Consider the following 23,758-nt stretch of genomic DNA (forward strand, 5'->3'; position numbering starts at 1 on the left):
ATCAACTATACTTCAATTTAAAAAAAATAAAAAACAAAAAAAATGAAGTGCTATGTCTACAACTTACTTCTTTTTAGACAATGATTTACTTTTAAATGGTTCAAGAAAAGAACACCAATGAGACACAATATTGAGGGAGGGCATTCATTGCACTTTCAACTTTTCTGAAAGCTTGAAATTATTCAAAATAAAATTGGAGTGAGGTATGGATTAAACTCCCTAAGCTACTCTGACATGAGCCAAACTTGAGGCGCACTGGACAAGATGACCCCTCCTGTCCCATCTAGCCTGAGAGCCTGCTGACTGAGGCTCTGTGTTTGGACATGGTCCCAGCAGTGTGGCATTAGGCCACACTGACCCCTAGAGGTGCTGTGCACTCAGAAGGGACCAGTCCTTGGCCGAATTGTCAAGTTCAAGAACATGGAAGAGAAGCTCATCCAAGCACCCCATCTCCCCTGCCCCAAATTATACAGAGTGTGGTACATCCCACTCGGCCCTCTGATGACCTGAGGGTTGGTCCCTGGAGGCGGGGCTAGACTGGAAAAACAGCACTGGATCCCGTGATAGACCATCTCCATGACGACACCCAGAAAAGCAGTCCAGACGAAGAAGCTGGGCATGGATGTGGGCAAGAGCAGGGGGTTCCATGGTCGATGTGAGGCCACCCCTGACCAGCTCCACCAGAATGAATTAGAGGCTCCAGGAGGAGAGTGAGGGCCCAGAAAGGGGAAGGGCACACAAGGTGGACATGGGAGAGAGTTAGCAGGGAACAGCAGACCCTAGGGTCGGGGACGGGATGCTGATGGGAAATTTGAGATTCATCATGTTAACGCCATTCACATTTATGGACTCACGATCAAAGCAGGGAACACAGGCGACACGGTAATACTCACAGTCACTCCAAGAGCAGGGCTGCAGGCTGAGCCCAGCTCTGTAGGAAGCCATTCATTCCCTTGAGATCAGACTCTGTATCTCCTGCTGGGCTCTATTCTAAGTCCTGAAGGAGGGACGGAGGTTTTCAGTCTTTTGAAGATGGAGGCACAAGTGCAGAAACACTAACAGGAATTTAAGGGGCTAGCACACCCATCCTACCTTTGCCACGTGTGTAAGGTCCCCCTTTGCTGCATACGATATAGGTGAGATAGTCTCAGTCCATAGACCAAAGAGCCTGAAGTCTCGAAATAAAGATGTTACTGCAGGCGGAGAGAGATTAGGGAGTGAGTCCCTCGCCCCCAGAGGTGGGGGTCCCAGCAGCAGAGCCTGGGTCCTTCTCCCTGGGCAGCCTCCCTCAGACCAGGGGCTCCCTGAGCATAAACAGAGTGGAAGGCAGAGTCCCAGGTGCAGCCTGAGACCGCGGCAGGACCCGGAGAGGGCACGGCTGGATGATGATTGGCTCAGGTCAGTAATGAGGTGCTTCTTTGACCAGAGGGACACACCTGGTGTTGGGGGGAGGCCTAGGGCTCTGCTGCGTCTGAGTCCAAGTACTCACCAGTCCCACGGGGGAGGCGGAAGTGATCTGATCCAGAGGAAAATCCTGAGCTCTACCCAGTGTTTACATTTCAAAGTTTGTTTTGGAGGGACTCTTAGTGGAAGTGTTGAGACAACAATTCAAGTATCACTTGTTGTATACCAACAAAAGTTTTACATATAATAATGAGGATTGGGAGACTGCATTTTTAAAATTATAAGTAGTTATCTCTTTTTCACAATGACTAGGTAGCGTTTTTCACAGGAACTAAAAATGTGTTAAGACACTTTAATTTACTGATCTAAAAATCAAGACTTTCTACCATCGAGGTGGAGGCACAGGAGTGAGAGCAGCATGGGGAATAACCCCAAGGCTGCTGGACACTGAGGTCAGAGGAGAACGTAGTGAAAGGCCCTGGGGGACAGTAGACGGGGACTCACCTCTGGAGATGGTGGTAGAACCTCTCCCACAGAGCCGCCCTCGGGCTCCTGGAAAAACACCCAGACCCCACCGTCACCTCTTCAAGAAGGAGAAAAAGTAACAGATTTTTTTGGTCACAGTGACATTTTGGCTCTTTCTCCCTGAGAAGAAAAAGACTGACACAAGCTAATGGGGAACAGTGTGATAAAACAGCCGGTATTAATTGGGCTGAAGTGTTCTGACCCCCCCCCCCAACTTCTTTCTTGTTTACCCAAATAAAGCAGAACAAGATCAACCATTCTCATCTTACCTTTATCTTAACACCTTGGCATTTCTGTTAGAGACAAACACAAAAACACCACAAAAACTGTTCTGGTAACACCACTTGGAAAGACAGTACTGACAGGACACAGTCAGACAAGTTCCTGTGCTCTATTTGAAGATAGTTTACTGCCTGCACTTATGACAGCCCATGAAAGGATTCCACGTAAACCCAAATCTAGAGATCTGGCTCAGAAAAACAGCCACTGTTTCCCCCAGAGGTAACTGTCTTTGGGTCTTTGGGCCAACCGGGTAGACAGGCAGGCACAAAGGCGAGCAAGCCATGAGCTGGTGAATCTGCGGGCAGATTCACAAAAAGCCCATCTGGAAAGCAAGGAACACAACCATTTGGCACCAGCCAGGCACTAGAAGAATTGCATTTCTGAAGGCAAGCAGGGACTCAGATAAACCCCATGAAGCACTGTCCTCTAACGTTCAAATACCTGTGGTTGTTTCTTCCCAAAGAACTAAGGAGAGTTCAAGTCAGAGGACATTAAAGTCCCTATGGCTCGACTGCAGACAAGAAACCAGACCCCTCTTACCAAGCAAGCCCCAGGATCACAGACACCCACAGAAGTATGTCTTTGAGCCTCTGTGTCAGGGAAGATTTTAACGTACCCCATGTTATATGCCTCATTCCTTGTGGATTACTTCTTTGGGAAGATGAATCTTGGGCAAAATACTTTAGCTCTCTAAGCCTCAATTTCCTCATGGGTAAAATGAGGATAGTGGTATTTCCCTCAGAGGGTAGTTGTAGGATAATACATGTAAAGCACTGAGCTTAGTACGCAGAACACACTAAGTGAGCAGAAAATGTAGTTGTTGAGTGCTTCTGCATAACAGAAGAGGAGGAACAGCAGGCCCATGAGAGGAGGAACAAGAAACAAATATATGATACACGTGGTCAGGACAATGCATACAGGTTATCTAAGAGCCATCTCTAAGACCAGCTCAAGTCCCAGGGAAAAAACACATACAATCTTGGGTTCCAAGAAAGCTGAGCAGATACATCAAAGACACTGTACGATTTGGAGGCAGAAAATATAACGCCTTCACATACAATACATCTAGAGGGACACGCACACAGCATCATTCCACAGACACAGCCCTCCTGTCAACTTGATACAAGACCAGCCCATGATCTGCAGGCGTTAACAGTTTCCTTACTTTCCCACGTCAAATAAAATACCAACCAAAACATTTGACATCTTTTGGGGAGAAATTTAGTCTGAAATTTAGGATTCCATCATTTTAAAACAAAGCCACTAAAATACAGTATCTGAAGAGGCCGCACCTGCTTCATTACAGACGACATCACGCTTCTGAGAGGTGAACTACGAGGGCTTTCTCTCCAGGACTCCTGACTGCTCCTGAGCTTTGAGTTCTCCCAGCTTCTTCTTGTAGCGAGTCATGAAGTCCTCATCAGGTTCAATGCCTGCATTCTGCAAATTTTCCATGACCTTTTCCAGTCTGAGTACCGATCGGGCTCCCTCAATCTTTCTTGTGCTCAGGTACAGAGTGAACTCCCTGAAATCCAGGAGCTTACAGGTGTCCACCGAGCAGATGTTCTCGATGTCACTAGTCCTATCCAGATGAGGGAAAAACACCAGTCCTGACAACTTCTCCAGCTCCTGCAGGCTCACCTGGAACTCACTTAATTGGGGCTGGAAGCCAATGGCCTTGTTGGGCACCACGAAGGCCCCTAGTGCCAGGGGCTCAGCAGACCTCGGGCTTCTGCGCGCCAGGATCACCTTGTAGAGGTGGGAGGGCACCGCCACATTGTCCTTGCCGATCACCTAAAAGCAAAGCAGCCGTATTTGCAATGCTAATTTGCACTAGCAGGTCCCAAATTTTTCCTGAAAAGCTTTAAGATGCATTTATGAAAAGGTACTAACAAACTACCCCATCCCACTCCCAATGGATTTACATTCAGCTGCCAAAGGTAATAATAAACCAAGACACAGATTCACAGAGAAGATGAGCATTTAACAGGTAGATTCTGATTGTTTTTAAAGCAATGCCACCCCAAAGAGCAGGGGTCCCATTCTCTGCTCTGTCTGTAGGACAAAAGGATGTCAGGAGTGAGTCCTGGGTTTTTTAATGGACAAGAAAAGCTGTCACCTTCTCTCTGTCTCATAATCAGAACTTCTGGTGCTCCTAACATTCAAAGGTCAAAACGGCCAGCTTGGGGAACTCCCAGCTCTAGAAATAAAAATATGGCCTTGGTTTATCAAATGCACCAGGGAGCTAAACAAACAGCCTTTCAAGAAGCAGCCAGACACAGCACATCAGTATTACCATCTCCAGTATCACTTAGACTGTGGCTCATTTTTTAAATTACATTAGGTAAATGTAAATGCTGTTTGCTCAGAGTTGTGCGCACTCTTGGGTCTGCTATCAAACACAGAACCCCTGAATGTGTCATCAGATCAAACACTTTGGAAAGGTATCCACACAGCAAAGAAGCCAGAGCCAAGGGTCAGGCCTGAAAACAACTTGGTTGCCTGTAATAATGAAATAACACTGTTATGAAACCTTTTCAAATTTCCTTCCAATTGGCTTAGAAGCCATTATCTGTTTTCTGGAAAAGAAAAAAAATGAACGTCCATTTCCTTAATGGTCTCCAATAAAATGACACAATCCAACTACAATATGCTTGTGGTAGTACTACTCCTCCCGGGCCCGCCCTTCCTTGGCAAGAGGCCTCCCTTTCAGGCCAAACCTGCTTGCTGTGGGAGGCCCCACTGGAAGCCCAGATAAGGTAGAGGGATGAGAGTTACAGAGGATTCTTTTCTGCTTTTCCCAAGCTCCTAGCTACACGGCTCACAGCCTAACAACTCCGACGCCATCTGCTGCCTAACACGCAGGGAAGTCCCACCGCCAAGGCCAACTGCAGGGCTGCAGGGAAGAGCCATCATTCCACAGGAATGATCTCTATAACTGTCTTGGAAGTTAGTGAAAGTGGTTGGTCAGGGTGCAGTTTAAAGTAAGGTTTATGAAACTACACAACCTACAGACACAAAATCCCCCGCTGCCGCCCAAGAAGTCATTTATGCATGCTCTTCAAGACCAAAAACTACACCGAAGGTGAGCTCGATGGAGTACACAACTAGCCCACAGGTCACCAAGAGATGTTAACTCAACACTGCAACTCAGAGGTCCTGTGCCTGGCACTGCTGGAAATACTGAAAGGAATGATCTTGAAAGTAAATGCATCTGGTGCTGCTCTCAAGAAGCTTCCCATCCAGGAGAGGAGTCAACACCCACGGCCTTCACTGCAGGCAGAATGTGGCTGACACGGACCAGCAGAAGCGCTGAGGGGGTGGGTGCAGGGGAAGCCAGGGACCGGAGCTGAGGGGGTGGCTGCAGCTGAGCCATAGTTTACAAGGGGGGCAGGGGCGGTTAAATGGGCTCCAGGTGGTACAGGCACTAACTAGCTGGGGAGCCAACAGTTAAGCAAATCCTTGGTGCCCCCTGGTGGACATCCTCCATCACTGCAGCACAGATCTCAGACTCGGACTATCAGGAGACCAGTCACTTGATTATTTTCTCTCCTCATGGACTCTTTGTCTACAAATGACAACTCTCAAAAATAATTAATTGGTTAGGCCATGTGCTGCCAACCAGAGCTTCTAACCAGGCTTATTAAATTCCAGCCAAAAGTAAAGAAGCCTGACATTTTAAGATTCATGGCTTTTACCTCATGGAAATGTACCATTTCTATTAGATTTTCAAAAACTCTCACATAGCTAGAGGACCTCTAATATTACTTTTGAGAAACCTCATGGACACAGAAACTCCTACTAAGAACCACAAAGTGTGACTCTTCTACCCATGACGGTCTCATAATATTTCAACAAAGGGGGCGTAAAACACTATTCCCAGAAATAAAGAGAATATTGGAAACCTTAGCCACTATCTTCTCTGGTTCACTCCGCTTTGTTCTCAGGAAGTAAACATCTTTAATCTGCCTAATATAGGAACCAGTCCTATTTGGAAATTCAGAAACCTCAGTGTTTCTTCCTTGAATTTAAAACTTAAAAAAAAAAATCCTGAAATATTTTAAAGCTATCTTCTTCTCTGTAAACTCAACCTACATAATAAATTCTTCCCACTTTCAGGAAAACTGGAAGACTTTCAGAAAATGTTTCTAGAAACTAGGGTACTGAAGCAGAATGGTTCAGCAGATTGAAACCCCACAGACCTGAGGCTTTGCACGAAGTTGCAACTCACAGCCACTGGTATCTTCTTTTTTCATTCATAAAATGGGTAATAACAATCCCCAAGCAGTCTATCTCATAGGATAATTCTCAAGATACAAAGACACGTTAAAAAAAAAAAAAAAAAAGATTTTGAAATCTGCAAGGCCTATGTAAAAAAGCTATTTTTGTAGTGGATGTCATTCAAAAGACAGAAATGCAATTGCATTGGTACAAAAGATGGTTCTGCAGAGGGACAGTGGGGAAACATGGGATCAAGCAAAATTAGACCAGTTCAAGGTGGACAATAGGATTTCAGGAGACGAAAACAGGTTGCACCCAAATGATGCCCTAAACAAAGGACTCGAGGGCTTAACGTGAACCAAGTCTTTAGTATCAGTAAATCAGCAATAATCATTTTCATATAACATTTAGGTATAAAAATACTTTACAAAGGAAATCCTTGCTGCTGTTAAATTACCAAAGAGCACTCAACTCTTGTCAAGGCTGTAACAAAAGCTGGTAATCATTAGAAAATACAATATATATAACAATCATAAAGCTGGCACTCACTCGCGACCTGAAATTAGTTTCCGTACGTGCTGGCCTGCACTTGTTCCCTCCTATCCAAGAGACAGAGATGACAATTTGCTCCCCCATCCCACCCCCAACTCCACACACACAGAGCTGGGCCTTCATGCTGACTCAGTGCCAGAAGAGACTGGCCGCAAACAACACCCAGGCTAAGCCTGCCCTCTGTCATGTCATATCTGCAGCAACTGCACCTAAAGTGAAATAGCAAGCAGCATCGTGAGGAAAACATATGTACCTGCAAGACTCAGATAGATGTAATGTATCTGGTTATGTTCCCGTGGTAAGACAAAAAAAAAAAAAGCAATTCCAAAAATAAAACTGTTGGACACATCAAGAGATGAAGCCCTTAAAATAAGGGTCATGCCAATCAAGTGAGAGAGACCATGACAGTATGATAAACAGGGAATCTCTACCTGAGAGGCTGGAGGAACAAAAAGGGAGGGAGTCACAGGGGTGGGGAGTCAACAGGGGTAAGGCAGCCCCGTGTGCTACCTGTAAAGCCTCTGCGGGAGCTCAAACCCTGGGAGACGGTGCTTCTCACACTAGGCACCTGTCCTGCGTAGGGGTGGGAGATGCCAAGCCAGTGAAACAAGCACAACTTCCCAGACTCTCAATTCTACTGGGCAATTTAGGATGGGGGTGAGGAAATATTTAACACATAAAAGAATTTATTTCAACCAAAACAAATAGATATGGAAATGAAGATTGCATAAAGATAAAAGAGGAGATTTCCAAAAAAAATTATTGATCACTACAGCTGATGCCTCAAGATCCCTGGAAGCATATTTTTGATTTTGTCCCCCTCCAGGAGTTGTGAAGTTTGGAAAATAATGCTGTAGAAGGAAAACAGACTGTTAAGTACTTCTAACATCACCACCAACACCACTACTGAGCTCACTTTCTTGCCAGGTCAATTATAATGTTCAGGCCAGGATCTTCAGGTATGTTTCACTTGTCTTGATTCAGTCTTTTCTAGAAATAGGCACATGGATGACCTAAGCTATAAAAAAGGGGGTGATTCTGATTAGAGCTGTCAGATGACTCACTCTGATAAAATCACTGCTACCAATCTTCCCTCAGGCTCACATTCACTGAAGTCCTATGATGCTGTGATTCCTTCCTACATATTCTAGCAAGACATTTCTGCCTGGCTATAAGGAATCCTCCTCTTGGCCCATTTTCTGTTCTTATTTTTGCAGACTAGCAAATATCACTTGTAACTGCTCTCCATCCACACCATTTTTTACCTCCTGGCCTTAAGCTTCTATATATGAAGAGCACAGCAATCCCTTCACTGTCGACTTTTGAGAGCTTAACGAATGACTGGCAATTCTCATACAAGTAGAGAGACCCACCTTTGGATTTTCCCCTTGACAATTACTTGCAATGTGACTTGGACATGACCCCTCGAAACCTTAATTTCCTTGCCTATAAAAGAAGATAACCACTGCTTGTTTGTAATAGCTCTTTGTGAGGACTGACTGGGATAGCATGAACAAAGCTACCTACATACTGGGTGGTATATATGGCCCTTGATAAATACCAGCTCATCTGCTTCACTTCCTCCAAAGTATACACATATATGCTTCATTACCTAGATAGAAAAGTAAATTAATACCTCGCTTTTATTAGCTACATCCTCCTAAAATAAGGTTCAGAGTATAGTTGTAAACAAGAAGTCAATACTAAATGGATGGATTTAAGAAAACAAAACATGAATTGCCACACATAATTGCAAGATATTCCCCGGGAAACAGGAATTCATGATTCAAATACATATTAATTCCTTGAGAGGAAGAGACCCACCTCAAGGGCTGGGCAATACTGTGTCCCCTTTCTCAGCATCACTAAAGGACATGGTTTTATCCACAATGATTTTGTTATGAATTGCTAGAAAATAACCTGAATTTTTAGCTGGGCATTCAAGGTTTCTACCACCTGGTGCAAACCTTCCCTTTAATTATTATTATTATTTTTTTCAAAACAGCTTTTTATTGAAGTATAGTTGATTTATAATGTTATAATATTGTATTAGTTTCAGGTTTATGGCAAAGTCATTTAGTTTTATACATACACACACATATATATTCTTTTTCAGATTCTTTTCCATTACAGTTATTACAGGATATTTAATATAGTTCCCTGTGCCATACAGTAGGTCCTCGTTGTTTATCCTTTCATTTTCGTCTTCTTCCCTAAACAAGTGTTCTAATCTAACTGTCTGAGGGACTTACTACTTCTTGGCATACATCCTACCTTTTCCTACCCCTTTCCCTTGCCTAGCTTTGCCTCCCATGTCTGTTTTTCTTAACCAAATTCACCCAAGTTTATACGTGTATATATTTGTACACATATATATATAATATTTTTGGCCCAACTAAATTCCTAAAATGATGAGCTCTGAGACAATGTTTCCAATTTAATTTACTAAAGGATCCTATTTTGCTTTCATGCTAATAAATATACTAAAGATTTTTAAATTTAAAATTCCACCTGAAATCAAGTTTGATGCCAAATCTAACAAAAGCTATAACAGAAATTGTTAGTGAAAAATATAAATACGTATATAAAAGTAGATGTCACTTTGATATGATTCCAAGAAAGATGAAAAACTACATACCCATCGAGGGATATAGATTCCTATCAACATTCAACTTTACGTACACATACATAACACACAGTTATCTGCTTCCTTTACGACCAGGGTCTACAAATCTCCTTCTCAAAAAGCACTGGAAGGACTTCCCTGGTGGCGCAGTGGTTGAGAATCTGCCTGCCAATGCAGGGGACACGGGTTTGAGCCCTGGTCCGGGAAGATCCCACATGCCGCGGAGCAACTAAGCCCATGTGCCACAACTACTGAGCCTGTGCTCTAGATCCCGCGAGCCACAACTACTGAGCCTGCGTACCAGAACTACTGAAGCCCACACGCCTAGAGCCCATGCTCTGCAAGAGAAGTTATCACAACGAGAAGCACGTGTGCAACAAAGAGTAGCCCCCGTTCACCGCAGCTAGAGAAAAGCCTGCATGCAGCAACAGAGACCCAATGCAGCCAAAAATAAATAAATAAAATTAAATTTTAAAAAAGCATAGGAATATTGAAGATGGAGAAAAAAGGCCTTCCCAACAATGTGCCACTAAAGGCAATAGAACTCACATACTATGTTTTTTGGGGCTCTCTCCACCCACTAAAAACGGCTAAAAATAAATGTGGTGAACACACATGACGAGGCAAACAGCAGACTGAGTACTCAAGAATCAACTTGTCCAGATCTTGGTTTCTAAATACCAATCCCCATTAAAATGCCAAGAGAAATGGCTGATTCCAGAGTTTGCCCAAGATGAGTCTGGAACATCCAGTTATGCCAGAAAGTAGGAAATGCAGAGAAACTTAGTGGAGTCCTCCTCAATATTACAGGTGTTCAGAGCTTCTGCAAAATCTGAGTACAAGTTATTAAGTAAAAGAACTGATAAAAGTTGTTGACTCAAAGAAATTGAGAGAGAGGGATGACTCCCAGGATGTGAAATAGAGGAAAGAAGGGAGAAAGTAATCAAAAATGTAGTTTGAAGCATGTTATTTACAATTCCATATACAATTCTCCCACATGAGAGGTACTTAAAGATTTGCCAGTGTGAGCAAGAATAGGTTCTATAAATTAATATAGACATGGAAAACTAATGATATAGGTTCAGAGGCCCAGAATCTGAAAGAAAAGGCCTAAGACCAATAATGCTTTAAAATAAAAACAAAAAAACAAGACTGTTACTCAAAGTATACTCTTCAGGAAGCTGATCTTGACTGCCCTCACACATTCACCATTACAACACCAATTAGGGTGAGAAGAGCTGACAGGTCTCTTTTGAAATTCTCTTCAAGGCTACCTGAACATGCCTGAATATCATTCACGGATCAACTATTTAGGAGAAGTAAGGTTAAGTCTTTTTAGTGGTTAGTTTTACATATTCCAGTGTAATAAGAATTCTGGTCTAGAAAAGATATACTAAAAGGTATATACATATATATTTGTTTCATTCTGAATTAACTGCAAATTTAAAATGTGTAAGGATGGCATATGGAACACGTGCACACCCTTCACCCAGATTCATCAACTCAACATTTTGCCCAATTCCCTTTATCACTCTCTTTTTCTATTTCTTCCCTAACCCTTTTGAAAGTAAGTCACAGACAGATCTTTCAGAATGTATCTCCTAGGAGCAAAGACATTCACTTATATAATCACAGTACAATGATCAAAATCAGGAAATTTAACACTGATAAAATATAATTATCTAATCTATAGACCTCAAATGTTACCAATTGTCTGAATAAATTCTTATTTAGCAACTTTTGTTTTTCTGATCTAGGATCTGATCTAAGATAACACAATGCATTTTGTTTGCAGCTGTTTTAGTCTTTAGTTTCTAGTCTCCATTAACCTGGAACAGTTAATTTCTCAGCCTTTGTCTTTGACAACACTAACATTTTTGAAGAATGTAACTCAGCTATGTCACGGAATGTCCCTCAGTTGGGGTTTGCCTGATACTTCTGCATGGTGAGACTCAACGTTATGCATTTTGGGCAGAAATATCACAGAAGTGATATTATATCCTTAGTGCATCACACCAGCAAGTACAATTTATCAGTAAGTCCCATACATGCAATATTAACTCTGATCACTCGGTTAAAGGGGAGTTTCTCTACTGCGAAGTTACCATTTCTTGCTTTGTTATCAATAAGTAATTTGTGGAGGGATTCTTTTAGATTATATAAATGTCCTATTCATAATAAAGCTTCTACTCTCTAGTTTTAACATCCACTGATGATCGAAACACATTACCACGATGTCTACAAAATGATTTTTCTCTTTCATTCTTACAAACTTATTAGTTGACAGTCCATGGTACACAGAAGCTTCTCCTTACACCCATGTGTTTACTTATGTATTAAGATATGGATTCCTATTTATTAGTTCTATAATCCATTTTATTTTGATATCAAATAGTTCCAGACACATTAAGTTAGAACTCCATAAAGCTGATTCCTGTGTTCTTTTGACATGTCCTCACCATTTGTTTGAGTACTTACTTGCTTCCTGGCACAAGATGTTCCAGTTTGTTCTTTCCCTGCACCATCCCTGGAATCAGCCATTTCTGCAAGTGCTGGGTTCTTTCAGCAGGAGGTGCTTTTTTAGAAACCAAGATCTGGTCTCAGGGTACACTCTGCTATTGTTAATAGCATATCACTGCTTCTAGGCAATTTTAGCAGACGGATAATAAAAATTATATCCAACTTAAGAAAAACAATATACTTCCCATGACAGCACGTGGCCAAAACATATTTAACAGAAATAGTCACACACACAAAAAGAAGCTGTTTCGTGAAATGCTCTTCACTACTGGTTAACTGTCCCTTTTAAACCTTGTATACATTTTTCTTCTACTACACAGTAAGCTCGTCATACAAATCTTTCAATTTTATGAAAACAAAGCCCACACAAAACTGTAATTTGATCATTTAAGGTATAGAAGCGAAAGCTGGGAGAACCTATTTTCCAAAAGTAAGAGCAAAGAGGATTGACCAAAGCTCAAGAATAATTAGTATTCGAAAAATAAGAGAACAAACAGAGCTTTAAGGCATTTTTTCCTTCTAGTATTACAAAAAATACAAAAATTAGCAAGTTGATGAGAGGAGAGAGATTAATCTGCTTGGAATACTAACTCTGTTGCCAGTCCTTCACTCCCACAAGAACGCCTGGAATACTCTGAGGGCATGAGCACCTGTGTGAACACTTGGAGACTTACACATCACTGCTCATCAGAGCCAGGCGGGCTGATAATAAGCCAGTCAAGTGGGACAGAATACACCCTAAAATAGTTTTCGTTTCCCTAACTGTTTCTTGGATCATTCAATTTTATCACAGACCCCCTGAAGTAACCATGTAACCTAAGCAGCATTTACTAAACATCTACTAGATGTTCCCCCCAAACACACCTCCTCTTTGCCTTTCCAGGAAGTCCTTCAATCCCTCTCCTTTCACTGACTCCATCACCTTTCTTCCTCCTCACCTCAATTCATTCCTGACCCTCTGTAGATCTCACAGTACATCAGTTCAGCCACCCTCTTGGCAGAATCCTTTTTTTTTCCTTTTTTTTTTGTTAATTGAGGGTATAGTTGTTTTATAACGTTGTGTTAGTTTCTACTGTACAGTGGAGTTCCCTGTGCTATACAGCAGGTTCTCATTAGTTATCTATTTTACACATATTAGTGTATATATGTCAGTCCCAATATCCCAATTCATCCTACCCTCCTTTTACCCCCTTGGTGTCCATATCTTGGCAGAATCATTAATCTTAGGCATTAACAGAAGCCGTCTACAGCTCTCACATCCCTAATTATACTCTATCTTCAATCTCCCTTTCCTTTAGTTCATAAAGTTCTGAAATATTGTGCGTGTGTAAAAAAAAAACTTCACCTTTTTAAAAAAATCCAAGCATCTAAAAGAAAAGCTGTTCCTCCCATTTATTCAACTAACTGCAATCTGGATGCCTTCCTGAATTTTTCCCTCTTCTTCACCCAAAAAATGAATTTGTGATTACTCTTTCCTGTATTCCTCTAATCCTCCTCACTCCATCTGCCTGAGTTCAGCCCATGTCTATAACGATACTTAAACCCCATAATTCTGCTATTGATCTCAAGTGTCCTGCGCTCACACCATCCATCCTCTGGAGTCCCCGTGCTTCCCTCCTGACTCAGTTCACGCTTACTCATCCATCAAGTCTAGCTCAAAAATCTCCTCCTTGGGGGACTTCCCTGGCGGTCCAGTGGTTAAGACTCTGTGCTTCCAATGCAGGGGGTGAGGGTTCGATCCCTGGTCGAGAAACTAAGATCCCACATGCAGCGGGGCCAGAAAAACATATCTCCTCCTCTGTGAAGTCTTCCTGACCCCCACAAATAGGGTTGGTCAGTTCATTCCGACACCACTTCATCTATGCGTTTATACATCAGATCACACTTTAACATAACTGATAACATGTCTATTTCCCCTTCTAAACTGTGAGTGCCTTGAAGTCAATGCTTGCTTTTTAACGCATGATTTTATCCTCTATGCCTATTATTCCAACAGGTGCTCAATAAATCCTGGTGAATAAATGAAATTAAAAAGTAGAATAAAGAATGAGATTATAATCTCATGCAAATAACATAAGCTTGAATATTAAAACACGTTCCTACCTGGTAACTAACTGTTTTCCTTCCATTGCTCCCAGTCTGAGGTAAGGTCAGCGGTCCAGATACTATCCAGATGTCCTCAAATCTCTCTGTCAGTTCTCGACAGTACATTTCTATTCTGAGAAACAAAGCAAAAAGATGTGTGACATTCTCACACATAAATGTAGAAAAAGCAGCAAACCATATCAAGTCCTTAAGAGAGATACCAAGATATTAGAGAAATCAATGTAAAGAGAACACGGCACAAAACACTATAAGCATATAAGCAATGTTCTTCCCAGTGTTTACTGCATGGAAAAACTTTAAAAATACACGCATTTATATAACTGCCTACATTTTCCTGTGTATGCATTCAATGTACAGTTTATAACTGAAATTCTGTTTTGTTTCCTCTATTTTTCTATGCCCTAGTTCTCAAAATAAACTTTTTTCAAGAATTACATCATTTCAAAAAGTTGATATATCTTTTTTATGTAACTACTCCTATTGTAGGACAATGGGTTTATCCTGACATTTCTTAAATAATGCAACATTGTATTAATTCCTTAGAATAAATTTCAAGGGACAGAATTACTTTATTGAATAAATATTTTAATGACGCTTGATTATATGTAAAACTAATATTTTTAATGAGATTGTACAAATTTACTCTATAAACTCCAAAATATGACGCAGCAGTTTCACAAGAATCTTTAGAACACTGGGAATAATCATTTAAAAACTGTTCTTGCTAACTTATTAGATGAAAATGGCAAGTAGTTTTATTTTTTATTTTTTAAAATAAATTTATTTATTTTTATTTTTGGCTGCGTTGGGACTTTGCTGCTGTGTGTGGGCTTTTCTCTAGTTGCGGCGAGCGGGGGCTACTCTTCGTTGCGGTGCACGGGCTTCTCATTGGGTGGCTTCTCTTGCTGCAGAGCACAGGCTCTAGGCGCATGGACTTCAGTAGTTGTGGCACTTGGGCTCAGCAGTTGTGGCTCACGGACTCTAGAGCACAGGCTCAGTAGTTGTGGCACACAGGCTCAGTTGCTCCACGGCATGTGGGATCTTCCCAGAGCAGGGTTCAAACCCGTGTCCCCTGCATTGGCAGGTGGATTCTTAACCACTGCGCCACCAGGGAAGGCCTGGCAAGTAGTTTTAATATGAACTTTTTTATACTGCAGTTGGAAGCAATTTATGAGAGGTAACAATGCATGACATCATTCCTCAGTTTCTGTATCTAAAAAGTAAAATCAATATTACATCTTACAGCATATATGCCCAATTAAAAGTAAAGTTTTCCTCCAAAAAATATATCCCTTGAAAAAGGAAAATGTTAAATGCTTCCAAAGGTATGTAATCAGTCAGAATATGGAAAGAAAACTCTATAGGACAAACATCCCAGATCTTCAACCAATAATTTGCGGCGGCAGGGAGAAGAGGAGAAGCCTACAGATTAAAAAGGACTGAAGAGATATATTACCCAAATCTATGTGTGGACTGTGTTAGAATCAACCAAAAAAAAAAAGGTAAAAACCAGCAGGGAAATTTGAACACTGACTGTTAACAAGGAATTACTGAATTACTGTTACATTTTTAGGGGCAATGACAGTACTCTGGTTATATTTTTAAAGAATTCTTATCTTCTAAAAATATATATCAAAATATTTGTGGATAAAATAATACATCTGTGACCTGCTTAAAATAATCTGCGTAGGGAGAAAGGAGAGTATGTAGATGAAACAAATGTGGGCCATGACTGATAATTGTTGAAGTCTTTTTTAGTGTGGGGTGCTCTCTTCATTATTTCAAACCACACAGTAATGTCTGGGGAAAACGCAACAGCATGAAATATTTGTACCAGTTTTAAATGCTTAAAAGATTCCCTGAAAGAACTGCATGAAAGCATCAGAAAAATACAGGATGCCCAGATGATTTTATACAGTAGCCCCCCCATCCACACAGAATACGCTCCAAGACCCTCAGTGAATTTCTGAAACTGCAGACAGTGACAAATCCTATATACACTATGTTTTTTCCTATACATATATACCTATGATAAAGTTTAATTTATAAATTAGGTATAGTAAGAGACTAACACAATAACTAAAAATAAAACAGAACAATTATAACAATATACTGTAAAAAAAGTTATATGGGTGTGGTCTCTCTCTCAAAATATTTTATTGTACAAATTTAATGACTTTTCCATCTAAACTAAGCACTTATGCTTAGTGGCCATAACTTTTGCAGCTCTAGATGCAACAGCAAAACTAGCATGAGTTTCTTTTTTCTTCTTCACAGTTTCACAGATAGAAGATTCCTTTTTACCACAGATCTCAACCATCTCAGCATACAATTTATTTTCTTTCTTAAGTCAACATCTTTTACCTTTTCACTTAAGGGAAGCACTTTACAGTTTCTATTCAGCAAATCCAAGTTGCCAGCATCACTACTCTTGTGTTTGCGGGCCATTATTAAGTAAAGTAAGGGTTACTTGAACACAAGCACTATGAAAGCGAGACAATTACTGACCAATGAGGGGAATACGCTGTACAAAGGGAAGATTCACATCCCTGGCAGGACACGGCAGGAGGCGCTAGATTTTATCAGGTTACTCAGCAACGTGCCAATTTAAAACTTATGAATTGTTAATTTCTGGAATTTGCCACTTAATATTTTTGGACTGTGGACGGTGAGTAACAAACAGCAAAAACCAAAACCATGAATAATGGGGGACTACTGTAAACAGCTTCTATCAAAAACTGGTAATGGAGGAGGCATGAATATAGAGTGGAGAAAAGACAGCCTCTTCAATAAGTGGTGCTGGGAAAACTGGACAGCTACATGTAAAAGTATGAAATTAGAACACTCCCTAACACCATACACAAAAATAAACTCAAAATGGGTTAAAGATCTACATGTAAGGCCAGACACTATCAAACTCTTAGAGGAAAACATAGGCAGAACACTCTATGACATAAATCACAGCAAGATCCTTTTTGACCCACCTCCTAGAGAAATGGAAATAAAAACACAAATAAACAAATGGGACCTAATGAAACTTAAAAGCTTTTGCACAGCAAAGGAAACCATAAACAAGACCAAAAGACAACCCTCAGAATGGGAGAAAATATTTGCAAATGAAGCAACTGACAAAGGATTAATCGCTAAAATTTATAAGCAACTCATGCAGCTCAATAACAAAAAAACAAACAAACAGGGCTTCCCTGGTGGTGCAGTGGTTGGGGGTCCGCCTGCCACTGCAGGGGACACGGGTTCATGCCCCGGTCTGGGGAGATCCCACATGCCACGGAGCGGCTGGGCCTGTGAGCCGTGGCCGCTGAGCCTGCGCGTCCGGAGCCTGTGCTCAGCAACGGGAGACGCCCGCGTACCGCAAAAAAAAAAAGAAAGAAAAACAACCCAATCCAAAAATGGGCAGAAGACCTAAATAGACATTTCTCCAAAGAAGATATACAGATTGCCAACAAACACATGAAAGAATGCTCAACATCATTAATCATTAGAGAAATGCAAATCAAAACTACAATGAGATATCATCTCACACTGGTCAGAATGGCCATCATCAAAAACTCTAGAACAAATGCTGGAAAGGGTGTGGAGAAAAGGGAACACTCTTGCACTGCTGGTGGGAATGTAAATTGATACAGCCACTATGGAGAACAGTATGGAGGTTCCTTAAAAAACTACAAATAGAACTACCATACGACCCAGCAATCCCACGACTGGGCATATACCCTGAGAAAACCGTAATTCAAAAAGAGTCATGTACCAAAATGTTCATTGCAGCTCTATTTACAATAGCCAGGACACGGAAGCAACCTAAGTGTCCATTAACAGATGAATGGATAAAGAAGATGTGGCACATATATACAATGGAATATTACTCAGCCATAAAAAGAAGTGAAGCTGAGTTATTTGTAATGAGATAGATAGACCTGGAGTCTGTCATACAGAGTGAAGTAAGTCAGAAGGAGAAAAACAAATACCGTATGCTAACACATATATATGGAATCTAAGAAAAAAAATGTCATGAAGAGACTAGGAGTAGGATGGGAATAAAACACAGACCTACTAGAGTATGGACTTGAGCATATGGTGGAGAGGGGCAAGGGTAAGCTGTGATGAAGTGTGAGAGTGGCATGGACATGTATACACTACCAAATGTAAAATAGATAGCTAGTGGGAAGCAGCTGCATAGCACAGGGAGATCAGCTTGGTGCTTTGTGACCACCTAGAGGGGTGGGATAGGGAGGGTGGGAGGGAGGGAGACGCAAGAGGGAAGAGATATGGGAACATATGTATATGTATAACTGATTCATTTTGTTGTAAAGCAGAAACTAACATACCATTGTAAAGCAGTTGTACTCCAATAACGATGTTAAAAAAAAACCAAACAAAAACTGGTAATGGGGCTTCCCTGGTGGCGCAGTGGTTGAGAGTCCGCCTGCCGATGCAGGGGACGCGGGTTCGTGCCCTGGTCCGGGAGGATCCCACATGCCGCGGAGCGGCTGGGCCCGTGAGCCATGGCCGCTGAGTCTGCGCGTCCCGGAGCCTGTGCTCCGCAATGGGAGGGGCCACAACAGTGAGAGGCCTGCATACCGCAAAACAAACAAACAAACAAACAAAAATCTCTCACCCCTCACCTGTTCCAATAACCAGCATTATTATCAAAATTCTGAGGCACGATATTAGAAAGGTAAAAGGTTTCAGCCATGGCTTTCTGTGAAAAGAAATAAAAATAGTAACTTGCACTGAAATACCTTTCCCTTTGAGAGAGATTTTACAAAGCAGAGATAACCAGTTCCTTATTCATACCTTAGCTTCAGGCAATTACAGCAACTATCTGTTTAGATAAATGAAAGCCACAGCTACTCCATGACAGAAAGCTCAATAATGATTATTCAGAATAAGGTCTATAACAAAAGAAGTAGTTTGGTGTGCTGCTTTTCTTTACAATTTATAAAATTCAAACCTACAATGTAGACTCTATGAACGAAAAATTTCCAGTATAAAGCTAAAAGGTGAATTCTAGTGCTAAGCCTCTGGCAGAGGGTTTCTCAACAAAGGGCAGATTTCAGGAGCACAGTAGTATTTAAGTAGTACAGTGCAAACACATTAGTTCAAGAGTGGCACCAAAAAAGTCCTATTCATTTGAATGTCTAGCCACCATGTGTTCATTCATCTCACACTTTTGACCTGTAAACCCAAGGCTCTGTCGTTGGATTTCCTTTCAATGATCTACACTGCCAAGGCCACCAAATACCCTCTCGTCAAACCGTGGCTCTCAGCCTTGGATGCACATTGAAATAACCTAGGGAGCTTCAAAAATATCGATGCCTAGGTCCCAACCCCTAGAATTTCTGATTTAACTGCTCTGGGTTACAGGTCTGGGCATCAGGATTTTTTAAAACTTCCCAAGGTAGTTACAATGAGTATCCAAGGTTAAGAACCACTATCTTAATGATAATAATCACCAATTCATGCAATAAATGCCAATGTCAGAAAAGACATTTCTCGCCTTTTTTTGGCAGAGAAATTATCCTAAATTAAAGGATGCTAGAGAGACATGACAACTAAATGTAATATGTGATTCATGATTAGATACTGAATCCAAAAAAAAAGTTGTAAAGGACATAATTGGGAAAATATGGCAAATCTGAATGAGAACTGCATACTGGATATTATTGTACAAATAAAGAAAAATACACTTGCACACATTTCTTGGTATAATGATACACTTGACATATATTCAAATATCCTCATCTTTAGATAATACAATCTCTCGAGCAATCTTCTTAGGCATGAAGTGTTATAATGTCTGCAATTCACTGTCCATGGTTTAAAAAAATGCATATACAAAATATATGTATCAAAATGTTTTTGCTGTACTATCCTCAACTTTTCTACAAGTCAAAATATTTTTGCTGTGTTCTTTTTTCAACTTTTCTACAGGTCTGAAATTTTTCAAGATAAAAATGAGTGAGTAGCTGTAGCTTCTATTGGCTTTCCAATTCCCTTTTGAATAGCATTTAGTTTTCCTCAACCTGTTTAAAAATGTCTGAGCATCTGAGCAAAGAAAGGAAGTGAAATCAGGAAGAAAAATACAAAATAGGGTATGAAAATTCTCAAGTGTTAGGGTTTGGCTCCTAGGTTTTTAATTTCCAAATCCCATGGTACACATAATACCAGCCCTGTGTTCCCATCCCTCCCCAAAAATATGCCTACAGATGAGAATTTGTTATCTCCTGCTGGAGCCATGTGTCCTCGTGACCACCCACTGCCAACATAGTCCTCGTTGAAGGCACTGAAGGCTGGAGGGATGCTGGGATCTGGCTTGAATTTACAATGTTTTCTGTCTGCATCACCTGCAGAAAAACACACAAAATGGTAAGTTACCAGTGGACAAGTATCCCTCAAGATTCTCTAAGCAAGGCAAACTGCTTGCTGCTGGCTTGTATCTCTCTGAGCAGCTAGTACTTAGTGACAGCACGCATGTCTCAAGTTCCTGGGATAGTTCAGCTACTTCACCTGAATTTAGCAAGGCCTAGTCCAGGAAAGAATGTTTTTCATACAGTGCAGCCATCTCATCTCATACACTTTTGTTTCTGGCCTTTCAAGTTAAAGGGAAAAATCCCTTGGATAGTTATCTATGTAAAAGCAATGACCAATCAAATAGCTGAGCTGTATAAAAAGCTTAGTTACTAAATACACTCTTGCTTTTTAAAAAAGACCCCCACGGGGACTTCCTTGGAGGTCCAATGACTAAGACTCCGTGTGGGGTGCATGGGTGCGATCCCTGCTCGGCAAATTAAGATCCCACGTGCCGCGTGGCACGGCCAAAAAAAAAAGACCCCCATGTATTGTATGTTGTTCAACGGTATTTGACAAGTTTATATGTACTGAAATAATGGACATATATAGACACAAAACAATTTGTTCTGGGCAGGCACAGACTAGAGGAGGGAGAGAGTGCCTCTGAAATCTTGCTTACTGCCTCTTAAGCCACGACAAAACAAACATTTAGGTTATGAGATCAATCCAGAAACTCCTGACACAAAATATCTGAGCACCACACAGGAAAGACAAAATCTCAATTTTACTTATATTCTGATACCTCCAGAATAGTTTGCCACCGTGGACATCAGCGAATCCTAACACTATGTTTTCCACTGTCATTAGGACAGGCCATGTTAAACTATAAAAATTTTGAGGACAAATGGAATATACTCAGGCTGCTACTCAAAAAAGTGTAAAATGGGGATTAATGAAGTTACTGATTCTAATGTCATTTCATTCAATCAAGAAAAAAATTAAATTACCAGACCCCAAGGTTCAAAGTATCTAATGCCTAGCTTCTTAGAATCACCCCATAAAAAAAATAATAATAACTGTAAAGAGAGAATTACTAGTAAACTTCTCTAAGTGTCATTACCATTGGAATCACTTCCTGGTATGTCTGGTTTTCTTTGTCTGGTGCTCACTGCCCTTGAAAAATCATTTGGGGGCGGGGGGACTCCCCTGGTGGCGCAGTGGTTAAGAATCCACCTGCCAATGCAGGGGACACGGGTTCGAGCCCTGGTCCGGGAAGATCCCACATGCTGCGGAGCAACTAAGTCCGTGCGCCACAACTACTGAGCCTGCGCTCTAGAGCCCGAGAGCCACAGCTACTGAGCCCGTGCACCCAGACACCATGCTCCACAACAAGAGAAGCCACCGCAATGAGAAGCCCACGCACCACAATGACGAGTAGCCCCCGCTCGCCACAACTAAAGAAAGTCTGCGCGCAGCAACAAAGACCCAACACAGCCAAAACTAAATAATAAATTAATTACTTTTCTTAAAAAGGCTCTCGTAAAGCCCAAGGAGGTCAAGCCCAAGATCCCAACGGGCGGCAGCCGCAAGCTCAGTCAACTTGCCTACACTGCTCACCCCAAGCTCGGGAAACGTGCTCATGCCCGCCATCGCCAAGGGTCTCAGGCTCTGCCGGCCAAAGTCCCAGGCCAAGGCTCAAACCAAGGCCAAGGCTGCAGATGCAGATGCTGCTCCAGCTCAAGCTCAGGCTCCCAAAGGTGCCCAGAACCCCACAAAGGCTCTGGAGTAGAGAACTTTATCTGCCAATGTGAGGACAGAAGGACTGGTGTGACCCCTGGCTGCTGTCTGCATGGGGCTGGTGTCCTCCTGTGCTATTTGTACAAATAAACCTGAGGCAGGGGAAAAAAAAAAGCATTTATGGAGGTAATGAATGAGTGGTGCTCATTGCAACAATATTTATTACAAAGCCTCCAATTCACGTGTCAAGATACAGATCCTCTCAACCCCTGAGACAGCCTGGAAAGGTCTAGGGCGCCCTGGTTGCCAGGCAGGGTCCATTTATCTAGTGAGCCATACAAACACCATGCTTTTCTAAATGTGCTGTAAAGTAGAAATGGTTAAAATTATTAATAATCCTCCTTGTTCTAAATTTGGAAACGTCTTTCATCAATGCCTTTGCTTCTAACCACCTACCCGTTATCTTGCTCTTGGATATATGTTCAAGAACCCATCTAGGCACCCGCTTTGACTGATCATAAGACAAGGCATGGTTAGTGTAGCACCTCGTCTCTGTTCCAGTTAAAGGGAATCCAAATTGTTCTAAGAGAGCCCTTTCTGCAGAACCTAAAAATGAAAAACAGAAGAAAAAAATAAGTTAGTGACTATTATTAGGAATAAAAAATTATAAGGAAGGGGGTAAGACAAAGGACTGACTCAACAATTTAATCAACCAGGTGATCTCATTTTTGCAATTACTTATAAAGCAAAGAGACAGTAGGCAAAATACTGGTTTTCTCTATAATCAGTTGTATAGTTCTATCCAGGTAAACTGTAGCTATTTCATTAACTGTTCTTTTTTTTAATTAAAAAAATTTTTTTTTAATTTTCTAATTTATTTATTTTCTTATTGATTGATTGATTGATTGATTGCTGTGTTGGGTCTTCTTTGCTGCCCGCGGGCTTTCTCTAGTTGCGGTGAGGTGCACATGCTTCTCAATAAGGTGGCTTCTCTTGTGCTAGAGCGCGGGCTAGTAGTTGTGGCACACAGGCTTAGCTGCTCCGCGGCATGTGGGATCTTCCTCGACCAGGGCTCGAACCCGTGTCCCCTGCATTGGCAGGCGGATTCTTAAACACTGTACCACCAGGGAAGTACCTCATTAACTGTTAAATAAGGACCTGATCTTGCTGGTCTTTCACATCAAATTTTCAAATCTCTGCCCCACAAAGTACAGTGTATACAAAAGCAGCAAAGGAAAAACTCCTGTCATTACTAGTCATTGATATGATTGAATGCGAGACAGCCTACCTACTCATTATGTTCTAAGAGTTAATGTGGGGACAAAAGCACAGCCTTTTAATTTTTTTTTAAAAGACCATCGTTCCGGGGCTTCCCTGGTGGTGCAGTGGTTTAGAATCCGCCTGCCAATGCAGGGGACTCGGGTTCAAGCCCTGGTTCGGGAAGATCCCACATGCTGTGGAGCAACTAAGCTCGTG

At 41.5% G+C, this 23,758-nt stretch overlaps 1 protein-coding gene across 5 annotated transcripts in view; it reads right to left on the bottom strand.

Moving 5' to 3' along the window:
- Window positions 1-23,758, bottom strand: part of EXOG (exo/endonuclease G) — a 49,405-nt gene that overhangs the window by 24,506 nt on the left and 1,141 nt on the right. For 3 of the 5 annotated variants that reach the window (XR_010835003.1, XR_010835002.1, XR_010835004.1), the window contains exons 2-9: window positions 22,739-22,888; window positions 20,459-20,598; window positions 18,877-18,953; window positions 14,234-14,348; window positions 3,504-4,005; window positions 1,909-1,956; window positions 1,093-1,193; window positions 894-997 (exon numbers count right to left, since the gene is read on the bottom strand). Coding sequence is in view for 2 of the 5 variants with exons in the window: in XM_059077402.2 (XP_058933385.1) it covers window positions 3,544-4,005; window positions 14,234-14,348; window positions 18,877-18,953; window positions 20,459-20,598; window positions 22,739-22,888 (944 nt within the window). In the remaining 3 variants the exon portion in view is untranslated. Of the gene's footprint in view, window positions 1-893; window positions 998-1,092; window positions 1,194-1,908; window positions 1,957-3,409; window positions 4,006-14,233; window positions 14,349-18,876; window positions 18,954-20,458; window positions 20,599-22,738; window positions 22,889-23,758 lie in introns of those variants that run through there. The other 2 variants (XM_059077402.2, XM_067005671.1) reach the window with 2 other exon arrangements.

This window comes from Kogia breviceps, chromosome 10, assembly GCF_026419965.1.
Source record: "Kogia breviceps isolate mKogBre1 chromosome 10, mKogBre1 haplotype 1, whole genome shotgun sequence".
Classification (NCBI taxonomy): Eukaryota; Metazoa; Chordata; class Mammalia; order Artiodactyla; family Physeteridae; genus Kogia; species Kogia breviceps.